A 17,999-nucleotide genomic window follows, 5' to 3' on the forward strand; every position below is an offset into this window, starting at 1 on the left:
TTTCTTTATGACAGCTTGGTTGACAGCGATGGTTGCTGCGACAACAAAATCTGAGAGGAGGTTGTACAACCTCATCTCCAGAAAAGTTGGGACATTTTGTAAAATGCAATAAAATCAAGAATCTGTAATTTGTTCATTCTCTTTAACCTTTATTTAAAGGGGACCAATTATGCCCCTTTTTAAGAGATGTAAAATAAGTCTGTGATGTCCCCAGAGTGTGTATGTGAAGTTTTAGCTCAAAATACCCCACAGAGAATTTTTATTTCTTATGTTAAACTTGCCACTTTTTGGGGTTGAGCAAAAAGCAAAGTTTTAGTGTGGGTCCCTTTAAATGCAAATGAGCTGCTGCTCATGACCTAAGAGGGTGGAGCTTCAAGAGCTGATGCTCCGAGTTTCGGTGACAGAACAATCTCACGCACTAATGTCAGAAACTCTCTGTAGCTGTGTTTAGTTCGAATCGGAGTCTGAAAATGATCCCTACAGAGCCAGAGAATATATGCTGCATGGAGACAGAACTGGTATAGTTTAGTTTAATTGCATTTATATCTTATGTTGTCATCTTGCTTTTATCCGCTATTAGTACGAGCCTGTTGTAGCAAACCAGTCCGAATGATGGCCAGATCTTTTCTGATGAGTTTAAGAAGTTTATTGTACATCACACAAAAAAGATGACACGTACATTATCACTCCAGAAAATCACCATAAGAGCTGAATAAAACACAGTACAAGAAGTGCGCATTAAATTCTTTTATCTATAAACTCTCCCTTGCATTATCATTAACATACACAGCGAATTACACAAAAACACTCGTTACAACTAACAGTAAACAAATATACAGGGCAGAATGTCACCAGTCATGGGCAGGGTTTCCCTACTCTTACGTAGGAGTAGGGGGAAATATCAAACAGCATGTTCTGAGAGATTGAAAATTATAAATGGGGATTATGAAAAAAGTATTGGGTGGATTTTTACCATTATAGGCTGGTTGTTTACACACTGTGGACACACATGTGTTCAAACACAACACACTTAAAAAAGTGAATTTTGCATAATAGGTCCCCTTTAACTGACAAAAGTACAATGAAAATATTTCCGATGTTTCTACAGATCAAATTAATTGTATTTTTTAAATATAAAACAAATTTTGATTTTGATGGCTACAGCACACTCCAAAAAAGTTAGGATAGAGGCAAAATAAAAGTGAAAAGGTTATAGAACATCCAAGTTAAACTGTTTTAAAACAGTCTAGAATAAGTAGGTGAACTGGTAATAGTTGAGGGTGTCTTGATTGGCAATAAAAAGAGCATTTCAGTCTTTGCCAGCAAAGATGGGTATTGGCTCACCACTTTATGCCAAATATCATGTGAGAATTGTCAAACAATTCATAAAAATCACATTTCTCAATGCAAGATTGCAAAGAATTTAGCATCAAGCATACATAATATTGTGGAAAGATTCAGGGAATCCAGAGATATCCTAGTCTCAGAGATTTCTCTACGTTGAAGGAGACCTCCGCTGAATGTGCGTGACATTTGAGCCCTCAGACAGCATTACATGAGAAACCATCATGTTACTATGTTAAATATAGACACATGGACTTGGGAGTACTTTGGAAAACCGTTGTCACTTAACAGTCTGGTGTTCATCAAGAAATGCAACCGAGTTCTCTGGGCCTGACCTCATCTCAGATGGTCCAAAAGACAGTGAAAATGTGTGCTGTGGTCAGATGAGTCAATGTTTCAGCTTGGGAGTTTTCAGTCCCAAAGACGAAAGGAATCATCCAAAATTTTATCAGCAACAGGTGCAAAAGCAAACATCTGTCATTGTATGGAGGTGTATCAGTGCAAACAGCATGGGTGACTTGCATATGTGTGAAGGAATCATTGGATCACAGATCAGTCTCTTATTGAAAATGTATGGCACATCATGAAAAGGAGAATCAGACAACAATGACCACAGACAGTTGAGCAGCTGACATTTAACAGGCAAGATTGAGCAAAAATTCCACTTGCAAAACTTCAACAATTAGTATCATCAATTCCCAAATGATTAAAAGGTGTATTCAAAAGGAAAGGTGATGTGACACTGGTAAACATGCCTCTGTCCCAACTTTTTTGGAGTGTGCTGCAGCCATCAAAATCAAAATTTGTTTATATTAACAAAATACACTTAAGTTGGTCAGTAAAAACACTGAAAATCTTTTCTTTGTACATTTGTCACCTAAATAAAGGTTAAAAATTACAAACAAACCACAGATTCTTAATTTTATTGCATTTTACAAAATGTCCCAACTTTTCTGGAAATGGGATTGCATATTTAACATGTTATATTGTAAACATAATCACACAAAAATGATAAGTAGTATTCAATTCTATGTTATCACAGGTCTGGTCAGTTTTAGGATGGATAGGGATGGTTCATCAAAAATAAAAACTATCATCACTTAAATCACTTGCTTGCAAAACTCATTCGCAAACAATGAAGTTGTTTGCTCAAACCAAGTGCAACATTTACTTGAATATCCACAATTGTGAATGGGATTTGAGAGTTTTATGTGCGGAACTAAACATGCATATACAAAACATCACTTGTTGTATGTCCAAAGTGTGTTTGTTTACACAAGACTGTGGGCATCACACGCACAACACCTCAATGCTATGTTTGCAAGGGGGAAATATTCAAACATGCACTAGCTGACACATGGACGACTTTATGATGGAGTGTGAAAGAACAGCTAGCACACGCTCACAAAGGCATGATGTTTGTATACATATAACCTCACAAAGGCAGGCCTGTCATGAAAGGCTATTTCACAATATTTCTATAATGTGACGTATTTCTGAGTAAATCAGCATTCAACAAGATTCAACAAGAGGTGGGGGGAGTTGCAGCCACACACTTCGCACAGCACATGCAACTGTTACTGATTTTTTTTTTTTTTTTTTTTTTTTGAAAGAAATTAATACTTTCAAGATGTCAATTTCAAATAAATGATGTTATTTTGAACTTGCTATACATCTGAACTTCATCCAATAATAATGGAAAAAATGTATCATGGTTTCAATTTTCCACAATAATATTAAACAGCACAACTGTTTTTTACGGAGCCACACACGACGTGGGAAAAAATTATATATATGTACGTAACTGCATAGGAGAAAAAGGGATAAAATAAGTGTACGCTCAGAGACAGAAGGAAAAACTGAAGGGAAATGAGGAATGACAGTTCTCTGCAATGTTGGTCAAAAAACATGTTTGATGACCACTCTCCCTCCCACAAACACACATTCCAATAAGGTGTTTGAAAAGTAACAGACAAGGTTTATCCAAGCCGAACACACTGTGGTTTGAGAGGAAGCAGGAAACTGAGGGACTAACAGCTAACGGACAAACAGATTCCAGTGTTTACATTTGAATCTGAAATGAATAGTGCCTCGCATTGAGTGCTAAATTCCCCCGGATAGAAAGAGTGAATTGTGTGTGTCTACAAATTGAGGAGAGTATCCAATAATTGCCTATTTGCTTTGGCTTTGCGAATGCTCAAGCTCACTTACCGGACAAACTCTTTAGGACAGACATACGAGAGGTAGTAACTGACAAAATACCAACGTCTAATTAATCTGCACACATTTGTCATAAGGATGTAGTTTTTGATCTAGTGTAGCCCAGGTGTGTTCTGTCTCTCCCCCCTTTCAGATAGCAGGTCTGGAGGATGTTTACAGAGCCATTGAATGGGGACAAACAAAAAAGATGTCTCTAACATCTTACAATGACTAATGGAGAGACAAGTCACAGTCTAAACACACAAAAGACAGTAGACAGAAACAGAGACACCAAGAAACATGGAATATAGCAGAGAAAGAATACAACTTTTTGCCACTCACCGTATAAAAGTAGCAGACCCTTTTAAACGACAGCCTCTTTTTCAGACTCATGGTCTTTTCGCGATGTGTGTCTGATCATATAGCGCAGCTCCCAACGTGTAGAGACCCAATGCATTGACTAATGAATCCATTCCTCTCTTACGCCTTAGACTGCACTCATTTCATTCCACTACAGCAAGAGCCGACATGCTTTCCGAGCGCAAGACAGACACTCAGTCTTACTGACGAGGAAGTTCCATTCTGATTCTGTGCTGTTACTATGACAACCTCGACCCTGCAGAAAGCGCCTGGGTTGCGAGCGAGAAATTCAGATGGGGAAGAATACGACGGGATTCTCTCGTTCCTCTCTTGCTCTCTTTGCTTGACCTGTGTAGTAACTAAAAAAACAGATGTCAGACTTGGTGATCTTTTTCAACGCCGACTAGCTCCTCTCTCTTTCTCTCCCTTAGAGGAATCAAGAAATGCTTACTCAACCGTTTCACCATCCCTGGCTCTGCCACAATTCAAATAAATCCTCCATTCAAGACAAAAGAAAGCACTCACTCCGGGCCTCCAACGGCACAGCACTGCGCTGCCACTTCAAATAATCATCCGTCTTAATTTCCCAACGTATAAAAACACTGCCGGGGAACTCGGCAGCAAAGCTCTGCTGGGTTTCTTACTGCTGTAAAAAATGTGGAATCCAAGAGGATGGACAGGCCTCTGGAACGTCCTGCTGAAAGGCGTATTTTTGGAGGAAAGTGAGGCGCGGAGTAGTTGGAGAATGACGTAAGGTGAATGACCATGCCGTGAGAGTGGACGTTAATGAAAGGCAGGTTCTGGAGCGGGTCATATCAGAACAGAGAGAGAAAGTAATAAAAATATCCCAGAGCTGAAGGTACAAAGGCAGTGTTTGATACAAAACTCATGAGCTCGATTCAAAAATATGAGCGGTGAAATTGGCAATTTCCTGAGTAGAAGGGTGAAAAAGTAAGATCTTAAAAATACTTGGCAGATATACTTCAGAGAACAAAAAAAAATATTAGAAGACCATTAAAATTATGCTGTTTGGCTGCTGGTGAAAGATCATTAAGCGCGGTTTGTGAGCTTTATTTTTAGTATTTTGGGTGGGCTGTTTTTTATCTTCCATCATAAAAGCCAAAAAACAGTTTGGCTCCATTAAAATGATCTTTATATGATCTATACGTTTATTACTGTAAATATGGAACACTTATATAATGCTCTTTGTAAATCTAAAAAACAAAAAACTAAAAAATTTTTTAATTAAAGCTGCTTCTCAAACATGTTTTATCTATTCGCACCTATAGAAATCAAATAGGTCTCATAAATTAAATATTAAAAATATATATATGGAATATGTCAATGAATTCTAATAAATAAAAATATAACAATTCATATAAATGAATACAAATATAATTTTAAAATATTTAAAATATAGGTAACACTTTACAAGAAGGTTCATTAGTTAACATTAGTTAACTACATCACTGTAAAACATTTTCAGCTGGTTAAACTTAGAAATGAAAGTTCACCTGCTGCCTTAAAAATGTGAGTTAACTCAACTTGAAGATAACCTTTGTTTCAACTCAAAAATAGTCAACAACAGTAAAATTAAACTTAAAGTAATGCATTGTCTTGACTATTTGTAAGTTGAAACAAAGGTTATCTTCAAGTTGAGTTAACTCACATTTTTAAGGCAGCAGGTGAACTTTCATTTCTAAGTTTAACCAGCTGAAAATGTTTTACGCATGAACTAATAATGAACTGCACTTCTACAGTGTTTATTAATCTTTGCTAATGTTAATTTCAACATTTACTAATACATTATTAAAATCTTGTTAACATTAGTTAATGTACTGTGAACTAACATGAACAAACAGTGAACAACTGTATTTTCATTAACTAACATTAACGAAGATTAGTAAATACAGTAGCAAATGCTCATGGTTAGTTCATGTTAGTTAATACATTGTTAATACATTTTAATACAATTTTAAGTTCACGACTGGGTATGCTGGGGCAAATAGCCGATTTTAGAACACATATTGTTTACATATTTGCTGTCAATGAGGTACCTCCTAGCAATGAGGTGTGTGTTTCTGTTTAAGTTTTTGCTCTCGGAAGAACTTGAAAGTCTGCTAGTGTGTAATTCTCAGGTATTTAGTGTATGATATTCAGTTTTTCTCTGTAACCATTTACAAAGTATACAAGTATATGATGTTTAAAGTTTTAAAATCAGTTAAGATTTTAAAAGACGTGTAGTGCACTCGAGTTTCACATTAGTGAAATACAAGGTTCTGAGAGATGTTTGTTATGAACAGATAATTGACAATGCTTCAGATCACAGCTGACAGCACTGCAAGTTCATATTCAAACGCATTGCTTGGCCCAGATCTTCACTCTAGTACTGTGGCACACATTTCAGATGAGGATTAGCTCTCTGAATCAGGGGATGTCCTGGTGCTCTCAAGAGAAAACCAATACATAATACGGAGTCAAATCTCAAGTCATTTGAATGCAGACCCACATTCCTCTTGGTTCTCATGACAGTCCTCTCTGGCTGTTCCCAGTAGGCATGAAGGCATTAACAGAGGTTCTCTCTTCCCTCTCGAACCAATGGAGCTTATGTGAGCTAAGCGGGCTGGCAAACAGACAGAAATCTATATAGAAAGCCATCTCATCTGGGAATGTAAGTGGCCATTAAGAAAACCTTTTATATAATATTAATAATTATAATATATATGATACTTAAATAATTGTATTATTATTAAGGATTCACAGCACTGCCCCACACATGCTCTGGTGAGTTCAAATATTTTTTAAGTGTTATATACACAACCATGTCAACTGCGGTGACAATTCAATACATTGAGCTAAAAATAAGCTCGAATACACCCTAATTAATCAATGTATTGTAGTGAATGCTAGATTTGTCAATATTTATATTAAAATGATTTTCTTTTCATTCATCTAAAATAATTCCTTTATACATAAACATGGATGACAAGCCTGATCGACACTGCAAAACTACAATTGGCTAGAAGAGAGATAAATAGCAAAAACAATATCATTGATGACAATGACACGTTCAAACTTGTTATTTACACAAAGTAAAGTTTACAGCTGATTTCTTCATTAAAAGACCACCTTGTCTCAATACTGCCCTCTGCTGTATCTTGCAACTCAGACACACTCACTCAGTCACTCACTCATACTCAAAATTATCAAATACTATGAATTAAAAAAATAAAATAAAATAATAATAATAATAATAATATATTACATAATGCTTGCATACGCTTTACAAGGACTCCAAGATAAATCTAAATGATATGTAGTGAAATTAGAAGTTAAATTTTACTTGGAAATAGTAAAGAGAAAACAAACCAAAAAAAATCTAATGAACTTCTGTTCTAGTTTTGGGTGAAATGCTTCTCTTCCAAAGAAAAAGAAAAAAGTAATTTTCCCCAAACAACTACTAATCAGTATGATCAAACCACTGCATTGCAATACCAAATGATTCACTTACAAAGTATTAATGTTTCACTCAACTTCCTCTATGAGATCTGATTAAATGATTTGACACTTACTGTTCTTCTTTCTCAAAGGGGAGGGCAGCTTCATATGAAACGTTTGTTTTGTCTGAGCCTGTACAATTTCAACAATAAAGCACTCAACACACAATTGAGATGCGTGAGAGTGAAGACAAAGTTGCTTTAAAATTCATAAATGACACCTGAATAACCACAAAAAAAAACTCAAATAATGCTAAAAGGAAATTTCCAAAAACATATGGCAAATAGAGAAATCTTTCATCAGGAGCTCATAAGAATTTGATGACACCTGATTGGACAAATCAAGTCACATGATTATCATAAGCAAGATGATTCGTGATCAAACCATAAAAGGTAAATTATATAATTACATATACAAATATCTTTCGTCTTGCTAATTTTAGCATACAATTACATCATTAAAAAAAATATATAAAAGCACAAAACATGTCAATGAATGGCATCAAACGAGCATTCGATATGCAAATTCACTTGATAACCTGTCCCTCAGCACAGTTTTTAAACTAATTTGAGGTTTCAACAGACAAGGACCTGCATTCCAAAGCAAGATCGCACAAGTACTTGTGCAAGTGGTGTTAAAATCCAAAGAGCGCCTCCTGATCACAACCTTACTCTTAAATATTAACAGCAAACACAGATTGCGATTGAAAACTGTCAGAGTGCATCCATAACCCTCCACCTCTAAATACAACATGACTTGACAGATCAAACAAGCACACTAATCTCTACAAATGTGCATGTACAGGTACTCACTCCATCAGGATTGACGCTCAAAGTTGGCTCCATGTATGGCAGCGTTAGACTCCACAGTTGGGCGTTAAATGACTCCACGCTCTGTAAACACATCCATCCACTGGCTGTGTCCAATACGGCATGTGTGAGCACACACAAGTGTGCAGTGAGTCCGTGTTCACAGTCTGTCCCTGTCACTATCTCTGCGTCTTGTGTCGTTTGATTCTCTCTCCCTCTCTCTCTCTCTCTCTCTGTCTTTCCACCCACTCCGCTGTAATTCCTATTCCGCCCACAGAGCCCAGGGCTCACAGACAGAGATGCAGAGACACGCTCGCAAGTGGGAGTGAGTGTGTGTGCGTTCACACTCCTATACTTCACAGAGGCGTGAGAAACAGTCACACACACATACACGCACAGAAATGTAAGTGCTTCACAGTGGGATTCTTCATGTTATTTACACAATGTGTTGTGTCACCTACTTAGTATGCCTTGAGCATAGCATCTGCTTAAAGAAGGGAGCGTGAAAGAATCAGTGTGTGTGCGTGAGTGTGTGTGTGTGTGTGTGTGTGTGTTGTTGAACAATTAAGGGGGTTCAGCTTCCTGGCATGTGTTTATTTCAGTGTCTGTATAATTGCAGTCAATGTGCACAACAAAAAGTATCCGGAACATTGAATTGTTAGTCTCATTGTGTTTGTGTGGATTTGTCTTGTTTGACAGGCACTATTAAAACATGAAACTGGTATGAAGAGCTACATTCTTCAACAAGTCCCAACCCTGTTATCTCTGTAAGCGGTGTTTAAGAATCTGAGGGGTCTGTTTTTTTGGGACCCTGGAGCAAAGTAGTATCATCACTGTGATAAATCAGTCAGAATTTGTGACTGATGTGACGGTACATGCAGCTGAGCGTATTTGACTCGGCCTCAGAGAGTTAAAAATGCACCATATTCCTCATGCTATTGACTGTACAATGCCCTAACATGAGATTATACAACCTTCTAGATGCATAGATATTATACAAACATTATATGTGAGAAAATACACTCACATATAGAAATACAGCCAGAAACAAACATGCACAAACAGAATGATTCTGAAAAACTCTTTTAAATCAGGCAGTCACAAGACCGGGAGAGTAGAGAAGGTTCTTTCTGGGTTGCATAATTATTAGGATTCTACCTTGTTTTCTAATCGAGCTTTTAAACTACAGGAAATCCAGTGATGTGTCATTAATATTTATTTTAAGAGTTGCGGTGCACAACAAAACTGTATTTAGGTTCCAATTATTTACATTTTTGTATCCACAATTGTAATGTTCTATGAACAGTGTGTAATCTTATGGTGATTTAACCATCAAGAGACTTTTTGTTCACGGGTGTTTTCACACATGCATCTCCTCAATTCAATTTTTTGCAATCATTCAGGCCCATTGCCTCAAACACACAGCACGTATCCAACTACTCATACATGAATGTCATCCAACTTTCCTGTCACTAAACTGGTTGAGCAAAGCCTGCATACAGCATATCTGATTGTGCAATTTCATGTCCATCATGCAACATAAAAACAGTATTATTTATGCAGTCAAGATTATTTAGACTCACATGTTCAAATCAGTAAAGTGATCAATTTCTTCAGAAAACCTTAGTCTGAGACTACATGAAATGCATTTACAACCCTTTTACTTCTGCAGTGTAATGAGTTCAACCAAATATTCAACAAGAAATGTACTGAAGCACATCGGAAATACTTTGAAGCGTAAAAAAGTTGTCTCTAAGTGGTTCTCAACCAGGGGGCATCAGTAAACGTCTAAGGGGGCCTCAAGATAGCGTAATGATTTAAAATAAGATGAAATAAGCATTAAAATAAGATAAAATAACAAAAAAAAAAAACAACAAGATTTCTCTTATTTTAATTCACCCCAGCAGAAACTTTGTTAAAGAACCAGGGTTTTCAATCTCTTGGAGTAAAGCTGGAGTATAGCCTAATATAAAAGGTGTTATTTCTAGACCTGGAAGTCATGTAAACAAATAAAATCTTAAAACTACATAGGCACTCTTACATTATAAGCTTTAAAAAATTTCATCAGGTAAAAACTATGAGTAAAAATATTTTTAAAAATACTTTTAAAAGGCACAATATGCAAGATTTTTGGATTAAAATATCCGAAGGCCATTAGAACAATGTTATATATTTTGTTGACTTGTGTACTTACATTATCCCAAATGTCAATAATGTTTAAATCAAGAGAAATCAGCTAATTTAGCCAGTTTAACGATCCGTGTCGTTACGTCGCCTGTCAATGACGTCATATCCACGCTACCCTTGATCTCCGTAGTAACCATAGAAACACCAAAGATGCTTTAATATGTTATGCATTTTATTAGACAGGTGAGCAACTGTTTGGATACTTTTATTGACAGAAAACTAATCATTGTTATATAGTTCAACACGGATAATCTTATCGTTTGAATCTCTTGTTTTCTTGATTTACAGCGATGTTTGTACCATGCCTCAGAGACAATGCTATTTTTTAGCATAATCAGAAAGAGCTTTATTTGCAGTAACAGTAATACAACATTTTTTTCCAGCATACAATATATTTTAAAATTAATTGCATTCCATTTAGCAACACAAGTTATCCAGCTTTTATTAATATGATATTCTAATACCGATCTAGCTTGCTGAAATGTGCAACAAGTGTCTCATACCAGCCACCGAGCGAACGTTATAACAACTTTCAACACACTCAATTTTAGTATGATTGTTTTGACAAATTAAAACAGCGCTGCGTTACCCTACAATTTTAATTTGTCAGGTAAAGTGACCTGAATGAGTAGTAATTCAGCACTCGCGGCTATTTCATTAGAATTAAATAAAATAAAGTGAATTTAAGTGATTAAACGTAACTATAAGTTCAGGGACAAAGGAGGTGGACGTTAAACAACTTTAATCGTAACTTTAATTATAAAATATGCATAAACAACAAAATGAAAGGAGCGGCAGCGGCCGACTGTGGCATATAAGCATAATAAAAACCCCAACGGAAAATGTCCTGGGCTCAAGACCCGCACTGCTTCTTACCAAAGTAACGTTAATAAAACTTGAATACATTAGCTCATCCATGAACATGATTTCTGCCTGAGTCCCGTTGGACTGCTTTCTATTGGCTGTGGAAGTGAAGATGACAACTCCCATGATTCCACACTCATTCACAGCGTCATCGAGCTACGCCTTTGTTATTGTCTTGAAAAAGCGACCTCTAATGGCGAAACTTACATACTGTGCCTTTAAATCACAAAGGACTAGAAAAACTTGAAAAAACATTCAGTGCTTAACACTTCTACAATCCTGAAATGTAATTTACAGAAACTAGGAGTTGTCAGGCCTTCAAATATTGTTGTGAAAAAAAAAAAGTTTGATGACATTAGCCAAAAATTCATCCTTCATCTCTGATGAAAGATTAAGATAACAATTTTCTTTAAAATCCTTCACCATAAGACCAGATACATGTATTTCAAGTTCACTTCCGTGGTCGGTTTATGAAGAAGTCAGTCTCAGGAGTGCCATTCGGTTTAAATTATCCTTGTAAAATGAGTTTGTATTTAAAAATAAATTGTATTCGTGACTCTCAATGTTAGTCACGATCAGATTTGAATCAGGGGGAGGGGGAATTTGTTGGCTCAGTGAGCAAACTAAAGGCTTGAAAGGCTGGCATGATGTCACACAGTGTTTGTGGGCATGAAGAGAAATGCCATCTCACCGGGTAAACACTCGCTGACAAGATAACTGCATAGCTCGCTTTCTCTTACATGATAGGCCAGCCAGAGGAAATGTGTGTGTGTGTGTACTGCAGAAGCCGATAATTAGTGCCTTTCCTGATGTTGTTTATGTTCATCTCAGAGCTTGAGAGTGTGTGTCACAGCATTTAAGGACAGTATTCAATTAGCATGTAATTTAAGAGTGTATATGCAAGTTCATGCCTCGCTGCAGAAAGTGTGTGAGTTCGTAGCAGAGTCCCTGCTAACGAGAAGAATGCTGCTCAGTGCTCATTAGCGCACACACACACACACACACACACACACACTCTCTCTCACACTAATTACGGTGCTGCTTCACAAAGCGAGCTCTGTTCACACACAAGTGCCGCCACCCTGCATATGTACAACTCTGAGAAAAGAGACGAAGCCACCGGAAGACATGACAAAGAGATAAGAGGAAATAGAAAAGAGAGAGACTTCAGGAAAATAATAGTAGCAAGAGAGAAAAAATATAAAACATTCAACCTTCATTTCCATACACAGCATTATTACAGTTTCTGTCTTAAATATCAATGCGTTTGTTAGCATTTGAACAGCATAGATGAAAATCTTCCTGCTCTTCAGACTGATGTTTTCTCTCTTCTTCACCCAATACAACCCGCTTTATGCAGTCAGGCCAATGTTTGTTCCAGCCACTAACTAGAGGAAGCGTTTCATTCTTTTATCTTATCATGCCCGATCAACAATGTGACTGTCCCCGTCAGAGTGGCACGGAAACTCACTTTCACGCTATGTGACTGGTAAAGAGGGATTTCTGCTCTTTAAAAGAGAAAAGATTTGATCATGAGACTAAACAAGTAAAAAGGGTAAATGTTTTCTGGGATCAGTTACTCATTATTGACAAATCACTTATAATAGTGGACAAAGGTATAATAATAATTACCCACTGATAACCCTTGGAAAATAAGAGTTTTTTTTTTTTTTTAAAGTGTAGTTATTTCTTTAACAATAATTATTTAATTGAATAAAATTGAATATACAGGATATTTAATAATAACAGTAATATTTAATATATATGACAGGTTTAGGGTTGGTAAGAAAAAAAACTTTTATTCGGCAATGACTAAGACATGTAAGATTTCTATTTCAAATAAATAGAATTTACTTCTGAACTTTACTTTTGTACTTACTTCTGAAAAAATCCTGAAAATATGTAACATGGTTTCCACAAAAAAATATTAAGCAGCACAACTGTTTTCAAAATTGATAATAATAAGATTTTTTTTTTAGCAGCAAATCAGCATATTAGAATGATTTCTGAAGGATCATGTGACACTGAAGACTGGAGTAATGATGCTAAAAATTCAGCTTTGCCATCACAGGAATAAATTACATAAGGAATAGGCCGTAGCAATGACAAAGTCACGGGTATCCAGGGAATGCATGATCTAATAAAATATATCTTGAATGAAATGTAAGTTGTTTTCGACAAAGTCCGGCAATTGCATAAATGTAAATGTGTCATTCCCAGGAGACTGAACCCATGACTTTGGCGTTGATCCATTCTTAAAGGTTTAGTTCACCCCAAAATGAAAATTCTGTCATTAATTACTCACCCTCATGTCGTTCCAAACCCTTAAGACCTTCGTTCATCTTCTGAACACAAATGAAGATCTTTTTGATGACAGAATGCTGTCAGATTTCCTTAAATAACGCACAAGAACAAACCTCTTCCAGAAGCTCAAACGTGCTGTATAACACACGAGAATGAGCCTCATTGGTTACACAGCACGTTTGGGCTTCCGGAAGAGGTTTGTTCTTGTGCGTTATTCAAGTTAGGCTGAGCTTCTACTTATGTTTGCTGATCAATGTTTACATGCGAGTAAAAGCCTAAATTAAATCTTTTCATCATAACAAGCGATCGATTCTCCTCAGAAAATTTAGACTAAACAGCTTGATTCATATGGATTAGTTTTCCGATCTCTTTATGAAGTTTTTGAAGGTAACCCTTGAAATGTCTTTAGGTTCTGTTTTGATTGTTTTATTGTTGGCCACTTCAACTCAACAAGCTCCATGATTTAGGCTACCACTTACAACACAATTGTGCGGAATGAGTTATGTACCAATGTTAAAGGTGCAGTGTGTAAATTTTAGCTGCATCTAGCAGTGAGGTTGCGAACTGCAACTAACAGCGCACACCCCTCGCACCCCTCCCTTTCGGAGAAGCTACGGTGGCTGTCTGGTCGACATGTCATCGTCTGAGAGAGCAGAGAGTAGCCTGTGTGAAGCAATGAGGTTTCTTCTTTCTTCTAACAAAGAACGGTCTCTGCTTCTAATAAACTAGACAACGACTACTACTACTTTGTGCATATTCAATGTAGTGAAGATGCAAGCTGCCTCTAAAAACACGAACGATTTAGATGAACAACAACATAGTGACAAAACACACTCTGTAGAGTGATTGTCCATTTAGGGCTGCTGTAGAAACATGCCGGCGCATAATGGCGACTTGACATGGAGGGGGGACCCTCGGTGTGTGTGATAGAAATGGTTCATTCAAAGGTAATAAAAACATAACAGTTCATTATGTAAGGTCTTTATGTACCACTGAAAACATAGTTATGTATATTATATTGCATATATATCCTCCAAATTTTACACATTGCACCTTTAAATACTTAGAGGTTACATTCATGGGCCCAGAACAAAGATTTTATGGGTAGGAACCACCTAATTTTACTCAGTCATTATGCTATACCAAGGAGGACTTTAGTAAGCCCCTCATCATCTAGGACAATGCTCATGGCTGTCCCACTTGACAATGGAGAAATGTTAATAGTGATATTTGCCTTGACAAGCACCACTAATCATTGCTGTGCTTCTGATAATAAATAATTTGTGAATGTTAACCACAGATTAAAGCTGAAGTGTGCAATTTCTCTGCCAATAGCATTACTGAACGTAATTGAACATAATTTCGAACATTTAAGTGAAAAATCGTCACTTGGTCAAGCAAAAACAACAGTTCCCCCCAAATCAAGCAGGTTGGCATGCTCAAAACAAAACAAGCAATATTTCATAGCACCACATATCAACAGTGTTTACAATTTTCAGGCAAATCAGTGTACAAATGGCTTACTTATAGTTGTCTCTGCAAATCAAGCTGAAATAGAAGAAAATATGTCAAAAAAAAAAAAAAACACACTTCAGCTTTAGTGTTCCAAATTAAGCCTCTAATTACACAAAAAAATATATAAAAAACCATAATAACCACTGGCATGCTGGCTATCAGGCCAGACTGAGATGTGACGTGCTGCCAGTTTTTCATGCCCCCGAGCGATTCCATCTGAAAATTACACCATCCACGTTTCACCGTCTCCTCCGTTGCCATGGAAATCTGCCGTCACTACACTTGTGTGCACGTCACATGACACGCGGATGCACTCTATCTCTTTGACTGCTGGTTCTAAAATTAAACTCACGTGTGCGAGTGTGACCAGAGCCATTAATACACTGGAATACCCTCGCTGTGGTGTCAAATCTGTTCTACAGGCGGACAGCCGTTGTTTCGTAAATAAGGCCCCTAGAGTCCTAACCTCCAGAGGGTTGATTGTGTTTGTTTTTTTCAGTTTGCATGCATGTCTCTTGTCTCTGAAGTACTGCGTAGGTCACTCATTGCTTATGTAATCATTCCCAACCCTCCGAGTGATAGGATCGGAATGTTGGGAAGTTTTATAAGTGAGAATGAGAGAGAAAGACAGAGAAAGGTGGAGGTCTACGTCTGGAGAAAAAGAGAAGCATTTGAGGAACCTCACCTCAAGGTCATCGAGTGAGCGAGCCATACTGAGACGCTTGGAACGGCCAAAAGATCGTCTTCCAGAGGAACGCTGAGGAAAGCCCATCGTGATGCCTTTGAACCTTCCACCCTGTGAGAAACGGAGAGAAAGACATTAGTAACATAGACACAACAATTTCCAACTTTTCTACTGGTGTTAGACCAAATATTTTTTAATGCAGTTTTCCTCATTATACAACACATGTTGTGATGTATATGTCAAGATTTACTATGTTACAATGCATCATGATATTATAATTTGAATGCAACTGAATTTCCAGCAAAATTATGTAGCAAACATTAATGTAGGTATGTGCTGCAGATCATTTCATTAGTTTGATTTTAGGTATCAAAAGTGGATACAGTTTGGTAGATGACAATTAAACTTAACTTGGAACTTTTACCATGGTAATTTTTAAACAATTAGGCTACTTTATCAATGTAAGTGTACAATTTATTTGATACTTGACCATACCAAATAAAATAGTTCTTCTAATCATCTGTCGGCCCACTATTAACTAAAACTGTGCCATTAATGCAGATTGTCTGTTGTCTACTTTGAGTAATGATAAAGGATGGAGCCAGATTTGTTTTACAAACTTTAATGTTACATTAGTCATTCACGTTAGCGCTCGGCTAATGTATGCACTTGTTATTGATACTGGTAATAATACAGTTCCCACATGTGCACAGCAATAAACTAAAAATATGTGACCCTGGACCACAAAACCAGTCATAAGGGTCAATTTTTGTAAATTGAGATTTATACATCATCTGAAAGCTGAATAAATAAACTTTCCATTGATGTATGATTTGTTAGGATAGGATAATATTTGGCCGAGATACAACTATTTAAAAATCTGGAATCTGAGGGTGTAAAAAAAAAAAAATCAAAATATTGAGAAAATTGCCTTTAAAGTTGTCCAAATGAAGTCCTTAGCAATGCATATTACTAATATTTTTTAAATATTTACAGTAGGAAATTTACAAAATATCTTCATGGAACATGCTCTTTACTTAATAATCAATGATTTTTGGCATAAAAGAAAAGTGGAAAATTTTGACCCATACAATGTATTGTTGGCTATTGTTACAAATATACCCGTGCGACTTATGACATATACACATAGGTTTGTTGATGGACATACACTTGTTAATGCTGATGGTGAGGAATTACAGTTGTAACATCTCATATTATACGTCAAACTGAGCAGCGGAAACATCCTGCTCTAGCCGTCCTTGTGATGGAGGTTCGGGAGGGGGAAGGAGGGGTTTAGAGAGGCGAGTCTTTTGAGAATCATTGAAAAATGTGTTGATGTGCAATATATATTATGAGAAAATGAAAGTGTTTATTGACCTTTGATGCATGTGAACCTATTGTAGGAGACCTCCAAAACAAAATTAGGAACCTTTAAAATAGCCTAACAGGGGCACTTTAAATTGATCAAAAGTGACAAGTCTATTATTACAACAAAAAAAAAATTCTATTCATCAATTGTTCTGAAAAAAAATTATGAGGGTTTCCACAAAATAATTAAGCAGCACAATAGTTGTTAATAATAATAAATGTTTCTTTAGCACCAAATCAGCATATTAGAATGATTTCTGAAGGATTACATATAATGATATAGTTCACTCAAGATCGTTCATCAGACCTCTACACAATCTGCATCCTTCATCCACAATTCTGCACACACACAAGAGAGAGTCTGGTGGTCAGGCTGAATCCCAGCTCATAATCATATCAGTGTCCATCTACCAAAACTGTCTCTTGAGAAATGTTAAGTGAGGAGTGCTTTGTCTCCCTCTCCCTATTTTTGAAAAGGACAGCAACTTTCCTCATCTACTCCATGTGTAAAATACACAGAGGAACCAGTAAACAACTGTCCTCGCACTGTTTCATTTCATTGTGGTGATAGCACAGGATCACATGAACAGACACAGAGCTTGCTCAGTCCCTTAGGGAAATGAGTGTGCTTTTTATGTGTGCGCAAAAAAAAAAAAAAAAAAACCTGTGTGATGGTTACCATTCTAATGTTTTTTTTGTCACCAAAGTGATTTTTATGAGGATTTCCTGTTGAGGTTTTTAATTTAAATGTGATGTTTGTGCCACTAGCATCATCACACAGCATTGCTAAAAAAAACAAAACAAGATTTCTATATTTTTAAAGAAAATTTAAGTAATGCTTGCATGTGTAAAACTTCCTTTGTCTA

At 36.6% G+C, this 17,999-nt stretch overlaps 1 protein-coding gene across 8 annotated transcripts in view; it reads right to left on the reverse strand.

Annotated features, from left to right (window-relative positions):
* Positions 1 to 17,999, reverse strand: part of rgs12b (regulator of G protein signaling 12b) — a 54,794-nt gene that overhangs the window by 25,304 nt on the left and 11,491 nt on the right. For 6 of the 8 annotated variants that reach the window (XM_051909003.1, XM_051908832.1, XM_051908568.1 and 3 more), the window contains one exon: positions 15,766 to 15,876. In XM_051909003.1, the coding sequence (XP_051764963.1) occupies positions 15,766 to 15,876 (111 nt within the window). Of the gene's footprint in view, positions 1 to 3,885; positions 4,524 to 8,213; positions 8,455 to 15,765; positions 15,877 to 17,999 lie in introns of those variants that run through there. The other 2 variants (XM_051909181.1, XM_051909284.1) reach the window with 2 other exon arrangements.

The sequence above is a fragment of the Ctenopharyngodon idella genome, chromosome 1 (genome assembly GCF_019924925.1).
Source record: "Ctenopharyngodon idella isolate HZGC_01 chromosome 1, HZGC01, whole genome shotgun sequence".
Lineage (NCBI taxonomy): Eukaryota > Metazoa > Chordata > Actinopteri > Cypriniformes > Xenocyprididae > Ctenopharyngodon > Ctenopharyngodon idella.